At 26.5% G+C, this 18,743-nt stretch overlaps 1 protein-coding gene across 2 annotated transcripts; it reads left to right on the forward strand.

Moving 5' to 3' along the window:
* The first annotated feature begins 15,246 nt into the window (after positions 1–15,246).
* On the forward strand, positions 15,247–17,665 carry LOC110670059 (F-box protein At2g26850). 2 transcript variants are annotated; one of them, XM_058143991.1, is made up of 5 exons: positions 15,247–16,100; positions 16,220–16,299; positions 16,436–16,608; positions 16,697–16,774; positions 17,246–17,665. In XM_058143991.1, exons 1-5 carry the CDS (start codon positions 15,429–15,431, stop codon positions 17,431–17,433), a joined length of 1,191 nt encoding a protein of 396 aa, XP_057999974.1. In that variant the 5' UTR covers positions 15,247–15,428; the 3' UTR covers positions 17,434–17,665. The 2 variants fall into 2 exon arrangements, with proteins under 2 accessions (XP_057999974.1, XP_021687684.1); XM_021831992.2 differs by having other exon boundaries at positions 15,249–16,100; positions 16,700–16,774.
* Positions 17,666–18,743: the final 1,078 nt, after the last annotated feature.

Below are 18,743 nucleotides of genomic sequence, written 5' to 3' on the forward strand. Positions count from 1 at the left end.
CATAGCAATGGCTTTCCAACCATTTTCCTAATGATCTGATTTTCAGATCGGTGAACCAAGACCACTGTTGAGCTTAGCATGTCGAACCTTCGAGATGAGACCAAGCTTGTTCCAATCGAACACCATTTAGAAAAGGCAATCTTTGGATGACTTAGATCGAATGGTGAGATTTTCAAGCATTTTTTATTCCTATAAATTAAATATAACTCTATGATAATTATTAACACTTTATGGGTTTTGTTTAAGTGCAATTGGATTGGCGATAGCTCAACAACACTTGGGACCAAGTGTTCGACATGATTTGAATGCTCGACGACTTGTCCCAGAAGGTGGTCATCTCTATAATCAATCCTAGCATGACATTCTGAATGCATTGCAAGTAGCAAAATAGACAAAGGTAAACTGAAACTCAAATTGTGTAATTTTTACCTAATTTTAGGTTAGCTGATTAAGTTATAAAATATTCATGGCTAAATGAAATTAAGTAAAATAAATTTAATTAATACAAAGACGATATAGAGGACCTCAAGAAATATTTTCATAATTTTTTGAGAACCAAAAATAATTATTTGGATTATAGAGGAATTAGTGACTCAAGTTGGAAATTGGAGAATTTGACCTATATAGGTTTCTTATAGGCCCCAAATGAGCATTGTGATTGTTGTTGTAGACCTAAGGCCAATGTTTAGTTTTCTTGCAGGGGGTTCGGTCTAGTTACGCCTAGGATTAAATTCTTGTTGCTTTAATTAAATTATTTTGTCAATCATTTGACAGAGGTCAATGTGTCTTTATAGGTGATCGAGGCCGCCCATCTTCTTCTTTCTAGTCATACCAACTATAGTCAGGTCATCAACTTTGCGAGTTGGATATTGATTATTTTTATAATTTCAGTATTATTTATATTTTTCGGGCATGTTCATACGTTCACTTATATATATATATATATATATATACATGGATGGGTGAGGTAGGTACGTGCGTTATATTAACGCTGACTCTCGTAATATGGAATAAGAGAAAATGTTGGATTTTAGAGAGTCAGGATATGGAGATTGGCTCCCAATATGTATTAAGTGTGCGTGTGTAGCTCCAATTTATCCTCTCATGTAAGGACTAGATGATTTGTTTGTTTGTCACATTCTCACTTATAGGACTACACTAGAAATAGATACTTATAGAAATTATAACTATAATCAATATCTAAACTCAGAAAGAGCATTTTTCTTTTAGAGTCCAATCTGCTTTTTTTTTTTTTTTGTAGGTTGTGGTATTGTTTAGTTAGTTAGTTTTATTATTTTTATTTATTTATTTATTTTCATTTTAGAACTCCGCTATGGCACTAATGAATATTTGTATTAATTAATAATGAAAATTGAGATTAAATGGATATTGGTTATTAGGGTTGAGCCAAGCTCTCCAAATTGTTAGGTTGTACATTAGTTTGAGTAACACTTCCTAATTTGTTTTAATATTTTATAATGTTTAATAATATTTTATTTCTATATGTTGGGTGTTGAGTTAGGTTTGATTATGGATTTGGGAATAGTGAAGCTTATTATAGGCTTCAGAGGTTTTATATTAGCCCAAATTCTAGTGTCAGTTCTGTCCATGGGATGGGGTTATGACACAACTGAACTTGCTCTTCGGTTAGCAATATGGATTCAGTGGTTGAGATAAGAAAATATGCATGCTTTGCATTGTCGATTGCGAATGTGAGTTCCAAACAACTCCTTTGTGCATACTATTTGATTATTTGCTGTGACATGACGATTTGTGCACTCCATTATCAAGACTGTATTGGATGCTAGATAGCCATTGTGCACCACAGAAGCATGTAAACTATAAAAAATAAAATAAATAAATAAACAAATAAATAAAGTAAACATACAAAACACTAATATTTATGTGATTCACCCTTTTAATATAGGGTTACATCCATGGGTATGCCATATTTTACTATCAACAATAATAACCATCAATTACAAGATCAAAACTACACTACCTATTAACCCAATTACACTTAAGATAGAGAAAATGAAATAAGTATGTGGAAAACAAAATGGATATTCTTTACAATAACATTGTAAACCAATTGAAAAGGATGTAACGCAGCTTGGTAGAACGTTTTTGGGCACAAAATGTCACGATTTCAAATCCTATCATTCCTACCTATTACTTCATCTCTAAAAAATAACGAGGGATCAATTGAGATCAATTAAAATTGGACATACCTAAACCCCTCTCTACAATGGGCGACAATCCTTCTCCATAGGTAAAGTCACTCTCCATAGGCAAAGTCACTCTCTATGGATGAAGCCAAATAAATTTTTCACCATTCTCCTATTTATAGTGTTAATTCTCTCAATCCTAATATGATTAGGAGTCCCACTTAATTTAGGAATAACACTAAAATAAGAGTTCTACTTTACATAAGAAATATTTCTTCATCCTATTGAAGAATATTTCTCCAACTCAAATTAGGAAAGAGTCTTCCAAATCAACTAGAATTTTGGATCATAAATCTAACAATAGCTATATAAGCTATTTACATGTTCAATATCAAACTCTGTAAGTCAAACACTCGTTCAAGTTCAACTTTTTTTTTATTTTTCTAGGTCATAGAGGAATACTTTTTTTTTTCTTGTAGTCATTGCTGCATTTTGCAAGCTAAGTTTTAGCTTAGTAGTCTATAATGTGCATGTATATGGTTACTAATCTTTAGAAGCTCTGCAATGACACTAATATTTTATGTTTAGAATATAAAATGTGTTGATATATTTATAATCACATGAGTGTCAATCTAGTCTCCTCAATTTATGAGATATGATGGTTATACCAATATGTACAATTATAGGTTAAATCCTCTAATTATGATACTGTTGATGTCATGGATAAGTTAAGCTCCCCTTATTGTGGATTATATTGCATGCTTGTATTGGTGAGATCCACATACTAGCGTTCTTGAGATGCATGTTGCTTTGTATGCTGAGCTTAACTCCCAATTGCATGTGTTTTTATGCCCTTACATGCTAGATTGCTTAAAATATAGTCCAACTCTACCCATTTGATTTATCGGTATTGAGCTTTCTTATTGGGCTTGGGTGTGGATTTATAACAATTAGATTTTTTTACGGGCTTTAAAACTTTATGTCAACTCGAATTCTAATATTGGCCATAAACCAGCAAATCGAGTTGTGATATAAAAATTTATTATAATATATTAATTTTAACCTTTAATTATATATAAATTATAATAAAAAGTTTATATATATATATATATATATATATATATATATATATACACACACACACACACTAAAATGAGCTTATTTATAAAATGAAAATAGACATAAATTCTAAATGAAACTGCGTATAAAATTTAATAAGACTTAAGCACTTACCTAAAAAATTCAAGTCATAATTGACTATTCATTTTAATTTCGTTTGTAAGAGATATAATTTCCCTTTAAATTGTATGTTTAGTTTTTGTTGGTCTTCTGAACTTCTTGTGTTGTGCTTCCTTTGTATTGTTCATCTTCCTTTGGCAATTGGTGGTGCTTCTGCTGGGTAATCCATGTTTTATGCTCTGTTGATGTCGCTCATCATGAGTGCAGCCGTGTCCTTAAACTTTTCCAGCTTTGGTGCTGGATCAACCACTTGATAATTTACTACTTTCTTTTAGTGGCTTTGGGCCCTCTTGTTTGGGTTTGGGCGTAGAAGTTAGTAAGTTTACTGTTGTAACCATGTAAACCTTTACACCAATGAATCAATCTCTCTCGGTTAAATAATAATAATAATCTCTGTTTCGATAAAAAAAAAAAAAAAAAAAAAAAATCCCTCTAAATTCTCCCACCATGTTTAGCACAAAAAGATAAATATTTCCTCCTTTCCAGCGATTTGATTCAGAGGCAGACCAATAATGACATCAGCTATTTCTGCCCCAATAATGGTGGGATTTCTTTGAGAAAATGGCATTTCATCATTTTGGCTTGACAACAGTGTGCGTGTGTGTATATATATATATATATATATATATATATTATCCCTTCTTATAAAGTTAATTATCATTTTTACTACTAATTATTTTACATATAATAAATGTAGAAATTAATATATCCTTTTTTTACACTTATTTTATTTGAAACTAAAAATTTATAAAAATTCAATTAATTAATTTCTTCTTTTTTTCTTATATTTGAAAACATATAAATAACAGAATTTGATTTGAAAACATATAAGTAGCAGAATTTAATTCTTCTAATTTAAAAAAAAAAGAATTTATTTTATTTTTAAAAAATTATTTAAAAAAATAAAAAATTATATAATTATGTGAAAATTCAATTCACTTATTTTATTTTTAGAAAATTTATTTTAGAAAAATCCTTTAAAAAACGAATCTTTAAGAATTTGTACATTATAAAAGATGTAAGATTTCTGTAACAACCTAAATTTTTTAATAAATATTTTCTTTTATTAAGTTAATAATTTATTAATAATTTATTTATTATTTTAAAATTTATATTTTCACAATGATATTTTTGTTAGATGAATATTATTTTTACATTATTATTATTATTATTATTATTATTATTATTATTTCATTTGTAAATTGTATTATTATTATTTATTGTATGTTATTTTTATTATTATTATTATTATGAAAAAAATAAAAGAAAGAAAAGAATTAAAATTTTTCTAGCGTCTAGAATCATTCCTAGAATTTTTTTTTTTTAAAGGAATAATCAGTAGAAACATCCCCCCCCCCCCCCCACCCCATCTCCACCAGCCTGGCGACAGCACCATTAGAAGCGGCGATAAGGAGGGATGAGAGAGAACGGCACACGCACACAGGCAGAATTTTTCTAGCGTGATTTTGGCTTCATCCGACGTCCAATCAAGCCAACCTGAATAAAAATATAATATTTTATTTCATTTTATTTTATTTTATTTAGAAAATGGGCCTCAGTTTTTAGCTCTGGTCATGAATTTGGAAATAATAAGACTTATTACTGGCCTCGAGAACTTTTATACCGATTCAGGTCTTAATACTAGTCCGGCTCGTGAAATCGAGTCGTAATAATTTCAGAACTTATCTCTAACTTTTTTTACAGGGTATTTGATGCACCATTAACTCAATTATCATATTAATATCATTGTGTAATTATATACACATGATATTAATTTTTAATTATTAAATAAATATTTGAATATTAACTTATTGATTTATTTATTCTATCAATATCATTTTGCAATTATATATACACACATGTGTGTGTAAATTATTGGTGAAAGAAAGGAGGATATGGATTGCTATAGGCAAAAGCAACTTTGTTTATGCTTCATTCATTTTGGTTTGGAGGAAATGCAAACAAAGTTTTGCTCACCTCAGCAACTTTTAGCATAAAGTTGCTTTTGAAAATAAATGGAGTGAGGGACATACTTTACATATTTGTGAATTTATAATACAAAGTAGAGTTATTCTTTATTTGTTTAAAGATTTTTTTTAAGTAATAAAATCTAATATAAAAAGATAATTTTCCTATATTTTAAATTTAGGCAATTATGAATGAAAAATCATAGTTGATTTTTTATATATTAAATTGTTATTAAGAATATAATGTAGTTATTGTATTATATACTAATTAAAAAGGAATTTTAGAAAATATTAATTAATCAATCTATTTAAAGAGTTATAATTTTTAGATATTGATTCAAAATTAGCTTTAAAAGAATAACTCATATATTTGACTCTAATAGTTCGAAATCAAAACTTAGTTATTATTGTTCTCATGATAAAATTTATAATTTATTCAAGCAGTATTATTAAAATTATTCCCAGTGGGATTGATACGAGTAATAAAAGACTCTGTATTTCTTAAGCAAGGTCGGGTATTCCATTCTTGTGAATAGAAAAAATCTCGGCACGAGCAGAATTAAATTTAGCTCAGTAGGTTAGAAGATACTTGTGATTTACTTAAAAAATTATTTTAATAATTATTTCTTACTATTATTAATTAATAAAAAATAATTTAACTTCATAATAATAGTTAGAAGAAAATATATGATTGTAACTAATAAATTTTTGATATACACAATCCAAATTCAAATATTGAAAGGATTTTTGATAATTATTAATAACATATATTAAAAAGTATAAATTTGAAATTTAAGCTAACACATTCCTTAAATATCATAAGCAAATATTTTATTGCTGTTGAATTTGATTCTTGAAAGCAAATGAACTTATATATCAAGTTAAACTTTAACTTTTTTTTTTAATCAATTTTGGCAAAAAAAATGTTATTTATCTTAATTTTTCATCAATTAAATTTTCCGTGTGATTTAACATTATATTGTAGCACTAGATCAGGCAATAGGCTAATTAAAATCTATTCATTCTACATACAATAATTATATAAAATAAATTAGACTGCGTACTATGACCCTATTTAGTTCAATTCTATGGTAAAATTTATTTTATTTGTATAGAATTTATTTATAAATAAATTTTTTTATTTAGTATATTTTATGTTAAATATAGAATTTATTTTAAATGAAATGAATTTTATTTTTGAAATAATAAAAATAAAATAATATAATATATAATAAAAAAATAATTTTGTCACTTGAAATATATATGATTTTAAATTTACAATTCATTTATAAATTTTATTAATTTTAATAGAATTTTATTTAGTCATAATAAATTTTATGGAGTTGATTATTTAAAATTCTGAACAAATTTTTAATTAATAATACTAAAATTTTAAATTCACAAATAAATTCTATAAAATTTTATAAAATTTATTCATACTAAATACTACTTGATTAAAAAAAATAAAAAATCATCTTCCTTATTCTTCTACTCACAAAGACATTATTCTCTCCATTTTTGGGCCCCCTTCAGAAGGGCTTTATCATAAATTTTTGTGGAAGCCGAATGGAATCCAACATAAGCATAACACAAATAAATTAGGGTTTTGATTCTGGTTTTGTCTTTTCTCAACTCTTTCATCCCTAGTTATTTTAAATTTTAAATTAATTTAAATTATTTATTAAATTATTCTTTAAAAATAATTTAAAGTTAAATTTAAATTAATTTATAAAATATGAATTATTTTAAATTAAAATAATTAATTTTTATCGACTTAATTAATTTTTATTAATTTATCTTTGAATAAAATTTAAATAATTAAATTAACTCAAACAAACCAATTTGACTCTTAATTGATACTTTAATATATATTTTTTAAAATCATATAGATTTAAATTATTTAAAATTTATGTGTATTAAAACAAATTAAGAGTTGCTTTAAATTGGACAGATTAGAGTTAAATTTGACCGTTAAAATTTATAATGGAATTTTATGTTCCTCGATAGAAATCTAAATTAAAATTTTAATTTTATAAAATATTGAAATTTGAATATTTTAAATTTTATATAAACGAAATAAATTACGAGTCACTATAAATTAAATGGATTTAAAGGATGAGATCAAAATTTACAATCTCTAATTTAATAAATAAAGCCTTATGATATATGCTAAAATAATTATTTTTTATTTGTCTTTAAATGTGAAAGGATTGAACCGAATGTATAGTGCATTTTTATATTCTTCTTATTTTAAAAAATTATTAAACAATGATCTGTTCTTATCTCTGATTCAAATGTACATATGTTTTGCCTCAACGAAAGAAAATAGAAGGACAACATTACAAGTTTGAATTTCTTCTTTTCTTTTTAAAAGTTAAGAAATAAAATTGGTGTTTGAAATTAAACATTGATTCTATTTAAGGGCAAAATAATAAAACTTTTATAATGGTGGAAATGAAGTTTAAATGTTTACAATAGGAAAATATAAATAAAGATTTTTTTTAAAAAAAATTGAGTCAAATAATTAATTTTGCAAAAGTTATTTGCATTATAATTTTTAATTTAGTGGTTGTTAAATCAATATTAAAATTGTGAAATTTTAAATTAAAATTAATTAATAATTTTTTTTAAAGAATATATAGGAATTAAACCTGTTCTCCCCTACATTGCACATATGATTATGAGAAAAAAAAAAAAAAAAAAAAAAACCCACATGATCCCAAAGTGCAAACCTCATTGCTTCAACATATATCCAAACCTTTACAAATTATTATTATTTATTTTTTGTAAAGGTTATTTGAATGTCATTGATTGATGTTAAAGCTCCACTTAACTGTCTTCAAAGGAAACATTTCATTTCTGGCCCTCCTTTTTCTTGTTTCTTTATCCTCCTTTGTGGATTCCATTCAATAATGTTGACATCACACCAATTCCATATCATATAATGGTGGGTTTCTGATACTAGTAGATGGTGGTCACTTGAGTTTGTGGTTTCTTAGTGAATCACAAGATCTGTACATCAAAATCAAATTGATTTTATGAATAAAAAAAAATTAAATTATTATTATTATTATTTTTTACAAGCTCCCCATTAAGGGATCTCTTCTCTTCTTTCCTTTCTAACCATCTCCTATTTAATATTAGTAGTCCATTAATTAAGTATTGATCAAGTGGTCCAAAATATTAAATATTTAAAAAATGCTTTCTCTCTCACTTTTTAAAGATTTTCAATCTAACTAAAACTAATTAAGAAAATCAAATCAACCATAAATTTTGTAATTTACATACGCTTTGATTTTTTGTTACATTTTATAAAATTTAAGAATCATTATACTTTTATAATTTCAAGAGTTTAATAGTTGTTTTTTTACATAATTCAGGTATTAATGAGATGTAATTAAAGATGAAAATGTTATGTGTGTTTCATGCAAAATTCAGAGCACGTGTTTCACTTTTTTTATTTTATCACAACTTAATTTCAAAGTGAAATCCACATTAATTCTTGAGTAGATTTAAGGCCCTCAGATCTTTTAATAAGCCTTAACAACATTAATTTAACACAATATTATATACAATAGCTCTTTTATAATCACATATATTATTAAATCTAGAATAATATTTTCAATTTAATAATTCTCATGTACACTTGGAGAAGCGCTACTTTACTCGTTATCATGCACGTCAATGATTAATTTTTTTTTTCTTTTTGTTTAATAATGAAAATTAAAAAAAATGAAATTTAAATTTAACTTGAATAATATATTTTTAATTATTAAATTAAATCAGACTAAACATCGCATAATAATCAGATTATTCATATACATATCAAGTGAAACTCGTTTTATTTGAACGATGGAGGCTAAAGAATTGGGAGCTCTACTAACTATAATATCAACCAATATCATAATTCCTGCACACTATTAGTTGAGAAAGTGAGTTTTTGAGATAAAAAAAAAAAAAAAAGCACAATAAGGACAAGTACTAATATAATATTACATTATTCATGCAATCATATATACATATATATAGTTTAACAATAAGTTTTTTATTAAGTAGATTAGAGGAGTGATGACTTAAATCTGAGTCTGTCAAATGATATATTTTTTATACTAAATTAAGTGAGGTTAAATATAATTTAATAGCAAGTTAATTCCGTATAGTCCAATATGATGCAACCTATTAGCTAAATCACCGACAAATAATTACATAAATTCATGGAAATGACTTATTATTATTATTTTTATATATATTTTAGGGGAATCTATTGTACAACACAAATAATCTTTTCATATCTAATTGGCGGGCAAGCATCCTCAGGGAGCATAACATCCCTTGTTCATCGGGGAGCATAACGTCCCCTGCATCCTTATCCATTTCCTGGTAGGGGCATGGCACAAACTATCCAAGGCCAATGACACAACACGATCGCATTTTGGGCGGTACAACATAGCCCATTCCAACATTCAACGTGTCGGCACTGTAGCCATTAGGTATGTATTATTTAATTATAATTAAATAATTGAATTGAATCAATAAAATTCAATGGAATAAGTTTATTTTGACTTTATTTTTTATTAATAATTATAAAAGAATTTTAATTTTCAATTATCAAATCAGTTATTTTTATTTAGTAATTAAACTAACCAAAACAATCTAATTTCTATTAATTAATATATTAATTATAATTTTATTAATAATATATTATTTATAATTATTATTTTTGTAATTTTATAATAATATTTAACTTATAAATATTCTCTTATAAACTTTAAATTATATTTATTATTTTTTACAAATAAAAATGATTACAAATATATTTTTATTAATTTTTTATTAATTAACTAATAATATAAAATATATATTTTACTTTTTTTGTTATAACCGATCGAATATTTTCAATTTTTGTTAAAATAAGTTTTTTTTTCTGAATTTTATTTCAGTTTGATTAATATTTTTAGAATCGATTAAAAATTCAGTTTGATTCATTAAAAATTCAATTTGATTCACTTTAATTAACTAAATACTTATCTCTAACCATCGTTATTATATGAGATACTAACAAAAGAGAGTGGCTATTGTAAGATTGAGCTCATATGATAACGAATTTATCAATCATTACATCAAATATTTACATTTAAATTCATATACTCTTTATTCACAATTTAATTAATTTTATATATATTTTAATATAAATATTTAATTTAACATTATAAGATTTGTTCTCATATAAAATTGACCTCACATAAAATTGACCTCACGAAAACATAAACAATAATGTCAAATAAAGATATACGGTTATCCATTTAATCTATTAAATAAATAAAAAAAGTCTCATTATGTATGTCAATACCATAATATAATTAATATTTATTTTTTATTAATAAAATGAATATATAAATAAATTAACTACATATTATTCGGCAGGAAATATTGTATAAATTAAGTTAATTAAACATAAATATGTAACCATACTCAGAGTCGACACAAGATTAAATAAAAAGAGCCAAAATTTTAAAAATTATATTATGTCCCTTGTTAATTTGCCGCTTAATCCAAAGCAGGGACTCATTAAAACCTAAAGTTTAAATACATATAAAAATATTTTTAAATTAATAAATATTTTATAATAATGATTTTTAATTGTTATAATAAATACTACTTATAAATTTTGACTCTATAAAGATAAAAATAGACTAAATGACTAAAAAAATAAAAATTTTTCTAAGTTTTTTAAGTTTAATAAAAAATGTTAATTTTATCAATTTGATCTCGATCTTTTATACTACTTTCAATTTTAACAATAAAATTAATTAAAACAATTGAATTCATCAAATGACGAAACTTATAAAAAATTAGATTTCTTTTTTTAATAAATAAAAATGAATTTTTATGTCGTAAAAACTTAGATTTTAGCTTCAATATTTAATTTGTTTTCATAGTTGGTGGTAAAATTAATTTTAAATATTTGCAAAATTATTATTCTTAAATTTATAAGAAAAGTTTAGAGATAAATTAATAAAATTAGTCATTAAAATTAAAATTTTTTTTATTAAATTAAAATTTGCATAATTTAAATCTATGTAAAAGTTACAGTAAAAATTTACCTAAACTTGACTCATCATAAATTTAAAATACAAATACTTGAATTACACTAATTTTTTTTATGTGTTTTCTACTATCCATGATGTGCTTTAAATCCATAATTAAATAGATATAGGTTAAAATTTCCCCACATTAACATATCTACCTATCTAATTCATAAAAATTCCCAATTTCATTTTTTCATAATTTAAGAAAATTTTGAATTATCACAATTTCTTCTATTTAAAACCTATTTTATGTTATTGAAAATAAATCATATGAGAAATATGGACAAAGATACGGTAATTATTTTAATTTTTTAAAAAATGGATTTGTATCCCTAACTATATTCCTTCATTTATTTTTTCAAAAAGGAAAATGACAAATGCACTTATTTGATGGATTAGGTTCCTAAGATGAAAGATTCTCTCTTTTGAAGCCTTACTAACCAATCTAAATTGAGGGCATACAGGCCTTAGTCATAATACAAAATGTCAAAATTAATTCCCTTTGTACCTTATCAATAGGGTTGCTTGCTTGGCATAAGTATAACCTCATATTTAAAGAAGCACTTGGTGGTCACTAATGTGAATCAAATTCCAAGGAGCTCAACAACAAGCTAGCTACTGAAGATTTGCAAAAAGCTAATCAACTTTAACATTATCATATCCCTTGTTCAACAAGCCAAGCAAGCTTGAAGATTTAATAATTTAATATTTGTCTAATAATTGAAGAAAATAAAATTTTAAATTTTAATAATCATTTTCTTTTTAATAATTTCAGTGCCCTACAGGAAAAAATAAAAAATAAAAACCATCGATTTATCCTATGCATCTAGTAATTAAATTAATGGAAATGTACGTGTCGTGCATATTAAGCATTCTTTAGTATCCACTAAATAAAAAGAAAATCAGAATCATAATGGTTTTAATATTAATAATGGAAAACAACAAATGAAAGGAATTTGTAGACTGTCATAGGCTAATAGCCACAAAACCTACAGGGAGAAAAACGATACGCAGTGATGGAGCCAAAAATTAAACTTCGGATTCAATTAAAATATATAATTGATTAATAAATTATTTATTTAAATATTAATTTAAGAGATTTGTTAAGTGATAAAATTGTTTTATAATTATAAAATAAAAATATTTAATAAATATAATAATAAGAATAAATATTTTAATTTTTTTAAAAAAATTTAATTTACTAAAAATTAAATAGAATTACTATTAATTTAAAAATATCATAAATTGTTAATATCATAAATTGTTAAACCTAAAATATATTAATAGCTTAACATTAAAAAATTTATCTAATTTATCTCTAATTTTTTATAAAAAATAATTATAAAAAGTCAATTCAGTTAAAATTATAAATTAAACAAAATAAAAAAAATTATGAAAAGTAAATTTAGTTAAAATTATAAATTTAATAAAATAAATGACATGATTTAATTATAACTTGAGTATAAAGACATTTTAATAATAAAAAAAATTTAAAATAGTAATGAGATAACAAAAATAAAGCTATTAATATTTTAAATTGATGAAAAAATATAATAAATTTATGTTAGACTTTTTTTTAATGATATTATCTAATAATTTAAATTTTAAGAAATAAAAATAGTAATTATGAATTTATTGTATCAGAAAATGATAAAATAAAATTGATGAAGAGTACGGTGGCCAATAAATAATAACGATTTGAATTTTTTTTTTAGTATGATGATTTGTATTTACTATTAGTGTAACTCTTTTAATAAAAAATTTAGATCTTTCATTTTTGTAAAATTATCATTAAATCCTTTTAAAACCTTTTTAAAACCCTCAAAGCTTCAAACCCATCAAAATTTAATATAAAAATATAAATTTTTTTAAAAAATTAACATTAAATTTTTGAAAGTTTTCAAAATTTCAGGAGGCATAATGACCCCTTGGCTTCAACATGGCTCATGGCGATACGTGATGGCATTGGAACCATCATATACTACGATAAGGCACAAAGTTGGTTAATTCCATTATTTATTTATTTTCTTTTGATAGAAATGGGGTACTCATCGCACACTCGGCAACTTGATAAAAAACTATAGTGCCTTTTACATTTACATATATTTAAAAATACTACACTATGCTTGGGTCAAGATCTCAGAATAATTTCATTATTCATTTTTTATGGTATTTTCTTGAATTTCAGTTTTGAATCTCTTTGAATTTATATCTCTATAGATATTGTGAGTACAATACTCTTTTCGTCCGATAAAATTTAAACTTACTTTTATTTTTAGATAATTTTAAAAAATAATTAATATAATAAAAATAATAAATTTTATTTATTTTTTTAACATACCCTCTACTGATATTGTTATATTAAAAATTTAATAATTCATGTTATTAAATTATTGTTAAAATTAATGAATTTTATTTTTTAATATATATTAAATATGGATATATTAATAAATTAATAAATAAATTATTTTTAAAAAAATCTATAATTAAAAAAAAAGAAATGTGAGCAATTTTTATTGATTAATTTCTTTTGAAGAATATAAAAAGAATTTTATATATTTTAATTTCTTTTATATAAAAATGTTGACTCCAATGAAGTCATGGAAAATGTTTTATATGGTCATTTTCTCATACTTTAATTATGACACTATTTCATGAATGGTGATATAAATTTTATGTGGTTGTGAGGAGTGTACTGGTGAGAGTTTGGTGGGAGTTGGGCCAAATTCTAGGTGGACATTTATAGCTTAGTGACAAATCACATTGGCAACCTATTAAAAAGTTACACTTTTCACTGCCATTCACAACCCATCGATCCTTGGTTTTGCTCCTTTCTTCATACTTCTTGGTCCCACTTCATCTTCATCCTCAACTCCATCTGTCAATCACAAAATTCAAGCTTCTTCTAAATATTTTGTGGGTTTTTCTGAATTTTTTTTGACATTTTTTTCATAGAGTACAATTTTGTTTTGGATCAAAAGTTATTTTGTAGGTTACTAGTTTTGGATTGACAACTCTTGAAAGGTTCCAATTTCTCACCTAATTTGGTGGTCTATTACCAACCCATCCGCACATGTACCTGTATTCTCAGTCATTTTTTGCTTCTTGTCCTTAAATTCATGGATTTTGAAATGTGGGCATCTCTCTTTCTCAATCTTTAAGCACACAAATCAAAATCACTTATTAATTAACCTATGTTAGCTAATTAATAAATAGATTCATTTTCTTTATATTGTTATTTAAATGTTACATTAAATTCAGTGAAACAATAAAATTTTCTTTTTCATAATTTCTTTATATTGTTATTTAAATGTAATCAATTCTCTTTCTTTATCATATTAACAAATTCAGCTTAAAAGTTATTTGGTTAACCACCAAATATAACCACCAAAAAGTTTCTCTTACTGCTTACGATTCTTTGGTTATTATTATTTGCTTTAGATTAGATTTTATTCTATAATTTTTTAAAGAATTTCTCAAAAATTTCCCACCCTTAGTTGCTAGCTGTCCCCCACTGGCCCCGCAATTCGGTTCTTTCCCCAGTGGCGTAGGATTTCACTGTATGTGGATGCCAAAACCTTCTAACTTCAAATGCAATCTTTAAGAAGGAAGCTTTCCTTTTTTTTAATTTTTTTTTTGAATTTTTGATATGTTGTGGTGTTAAAACAACCCACAATCAAAGCTTGTCGGTTGTGGTGCTGCAACTGCAAATGTGGCTCGTTTAATAAATGTCTGGATTTTGCTAAACTGGCATCTGTCTCACTTTTCATCGGTGGGTTCAAAAACAAAATGAAAATTTAATTGATATTTACTTTGCTTATATACTCTTCTTTCTATGATTCATTGATTCAATGGCAATAGCAATTGGTTAGCTAAGCTAGCTCCTTTTTTCCTTTCCCCTTCTTCTTCTTTGGCCTTTTTTGCTAGCTTTGAAGCAAACCCATTTGATAAATTTTAACCGTCTAATGCTTTTCTTGTTGATTTTCTTTTTTTCTTTTGTTTTCTTCTTTAAGTCATTCCCTTTCAAGCCACCCCCACCACCAATGAATAGTGTGTGGAGATTGTTGTTGTCACCTTTGTTTTGGGAGCAGCTTTCAGGATTTCTTGTGTCGTGGTTTCATAAAGATTGGCTTTCTATTGGTGTCTACCAAGTTCCCATGAAAATGCCACAGAAGAAGATCAATCTTGGTTTAAAACAGGCAGCAAATGCGGAGGAAGAGAGTCCTTCTCTCCTGGATTTGCCTGAATTAACCTTGGAATGCATTCTTGAGAGACTTTCACCATCTGGGTTGTGTAGCATGGCAGGAGTTTGCAGCTCTTTGAGGGATAGGTGCACAAGTGATCATCTGTGGAAGAAACACCTAAAGCAGAAATGGGGTAGGCTAATTGGCGATGCTGCTTTTAGGGAATGGCAATGTCATATAGCTTCAAGAAAGAGGCCAGGCCTTGTGGACCAAAGCAATCAAAAGGGTTTCTTAAGATCTCTTGGTACTGTGTGGTCATTTTCTTGGATTAAACCAAAGTTTGAAACTAGAAACAAGCCAAGTACTTCTTTACCAGTTGATTCAATCATGGCTATGTATCTCTCTCTTGAAAGAGGCAAATTCTGGTTCCCAGCTCAGGTCTATAACCGTGAGGTAATTGGCTGCAAACGCACAGTTCTGATCGTAACTCTGCACTTCTCTAACGATTTTATTCCTTTTTTTAAATTACCTTTATCTGAGAAATTAATGAGTTTTTATGTTTTTGGTTGCAGAATGGACATGTTGGGTTTTTGCTTTCCTGTTATGATGCTCAAATAAGTTATGATTCCAAGACAGACACATTTCAGGCAAGGTATATAAAGGAAATTACTTTCTTCAAATAATTTATACCTATGTGTGGTGTAAAAATTAGAAAAGACATTGGGGTTGAATTTGATGTTGAAGATCACATATATTAAGCAGAGTCCTCTGCTGATACTGATTCGCAGGTATTCTCCTTACGGACGGCGAATGATAGAGGAAAGCATACACAGGGATAGGCTAAGAGCACCACCTGTTGATACTCCTGCACATGATCTTCACATTTCTGACTGTTTAAATGACTTGAAACCTGGTGATCATATTGAGATTCAATGGAGAAGAAGCAAAGAATTTCCTTATGGTATGTTCTCAATCTCGACCATGGAAAAATTCTTGGCAAATTAACATGATTTTTACTTGGAGGGTTGAGTTCAATTTCCTTGATTAAGCAGGTTGGTGGTATGCTACTGTTGGTCATACGGAAGCTTGTGATGTGAATGAAAATCACTGTCCTTGTCAATATAATGGTGAGAAAATCTTCTTATATTATAGCTATTTTTTATCTTCATCCCATTGTTTTCTGGAATCTTGAGATATATGTGAAATTTAATTTTTAATTTTCAATAGACAAAAAAAAAAACAATCGTAGGAATCAATAGCTTCTAATTCTATGCAAAGTATATAGGGCACTTCCTACGTTATTTTCTCATTAGGTTAACAACAAATGCTGTAGGGATTAAAGCCCCATTAAGTATTCAACAGCCTAATGTTGAAAATATAACTAAAAGCTGATTGATTTTCAATGCTAGAAAGAAATTCTAGTTTTTGGATGCAAACTGTTGAAAAATCTTGATATAGATCTTTATTGTTCTAGGCATGCTGGGAAAATAGTTGAAGGAAGTTACTCCCTCTTAGGACACTTTAACTTTCACATTGGAATGTCGAGTAATATTATCTTTACTGGTAAAATTTCTGATAAACAAGTATGTTGGTGACAGATATGGTGGCATTGGAGTTCAACCAATATTCTCCCGGCTCTAGATGGAGAAGAACCATAATAAACAGGAAGGAGCACAGGGAAGAAGGAAATGAAGCTGATGGATTCTATGGAGGAATTAGAAAACTTTACAAGGAGGAAGAAATCTCAACCTGGAAGAGGCTTTGGCCCAGACAAGTCTTTGAATAGTATGATAATTATAGTTATTATATTATTTTTTTTTCCCATTCTCACTCATTTCTCTTCTGTAAATAGTCCTCCTTTTAGAGTCACAAAAATGCTTCTAGGGAGATGTTTTTCAGTTAGGCTTCATAAGATTTTGTTAAGCTCTCAGAGGTTTATATGTATTGTAATTTTGTAGTTAACAAACTTCAGTTTACAGATTAGCAATCCTAAAGAGAAATGCAGATGCTTGTGCAAAGATGAGCGCTGAACTGAAATACACCTTTTTATTTTCTTTTTTGAGCTCGCAGAGGCTTTTAAAGAATGCAAATAGCTTTTCTGATATGACTTCAGAGATTTTTAATAAGAAACGACATATGAAGAGATTAGGTCCATGAATCTGTTTTAAATATAGTTATAAGCAAACTAAAGCAGGCACTAGATCATTGGACTATCATTTCTATAGCAAGGTGATTTGATATTGTGCAATAAGAACATCAAAAATTATTTTGAGCTCTGTTTAGTTAAAAAAAAAAAAAAATCTAGTGATCTTGTACTTTATATCTTTTTTTTTTTTTTGAGAATTAAAGAAACTTCACTGAAAGAAATCAAGGAGGGAAAAACATCTGCACCAACAAAGTCAATTATGGGGAGAGGCGCCTCCTCCATCCACACAATAACATCAGAGTCTAAAGACAATGCTAATTTGGCTAAAGAGTGAGCCACTACATTAGCCTCTCTATACACGTGGGAGCAGGTAAAAGATCTGCAGCTGTAAGGCAACATCAGGATCTTCTGAATTCTTGTACCCATGCAATCAAATAACAACCGTTAAGTCGATATTTACTGGCGGAGGCTATTACTCGTTACGTAATGGTAACGGCCGTTACCAATGTGGTAGAATTAGTGGGCTGATGAGGAGCAGAGATCACATGATAAAATTAGTCCAAAACCACCCAATTTCAGTCCAAACAGTGGAGAATAATTTAGAACAATAATAGTCTCTCTCCTTTGCGGAAACTCACTTTTCTCCTTTTCAATAATACTCCATTCTTCACCTTCACAACTCATTTACTCTTCTTTGCAAACAAAAGACAGTAGCCTTCTATTGAGTGTTCTAAATTTTACTTGTTCTTGCAAACAAAAGGCCTTAACATTCTCTATTCTCTACTCTACTACAACTTCTACAATCTTGCAACTTCTTAAAAATATAAGTGTTTTTTATTTTTTTGAATTTAATTCAATTATTTACTGAATTTTTTTTTTGCATATTTACTATTGAAAATTATTGTTAATGTTAGATTTATTGTTAAACTTATAGTTTCAGGCATAAGTTT

Source organism: Hevea brasiliensis, chromosome 3 (assembly GCF_030052815.1).
Source record: "Hevea brasiliensis isolate MT/VB/25A 57/8 chromosome 3, ASM3005281v1, whole genome shotgun sequence".
NCBI classification, from domain to species: Eukaryota; Viridiplantae; Streptophyta; class Magnoliopsida; order Malpighiales; family Euphorbiaceae; genus Hevea; species Hevea brasiliensis.

Excerpts from the sequence above, each read along its gene's own strand:
- LOC110670059 (XM_058143991.1), top strand. The coding sequence starts at position 15,429 with ATGCTTTTCTTGTTGATTTTCTTTTTTTCTTTTGTTTTCTTCTTTAAG. Across the intron at positions 16,101-16,219 it reads CTCAGGTCTATAACCGTGAG|AATGGACATGTTGGGTTTTT; the intron begins GTAATTGGCTGC and ends TTTTGGTTGCAG. Across the intron at positions 16,609-16,696 it reads AAGCAAAGAATTTCCTTATG|CAGGTTGGTGGTATGCTACT; the intron begins GTATGTTCTCAA and ends TCCTTGATTAAG.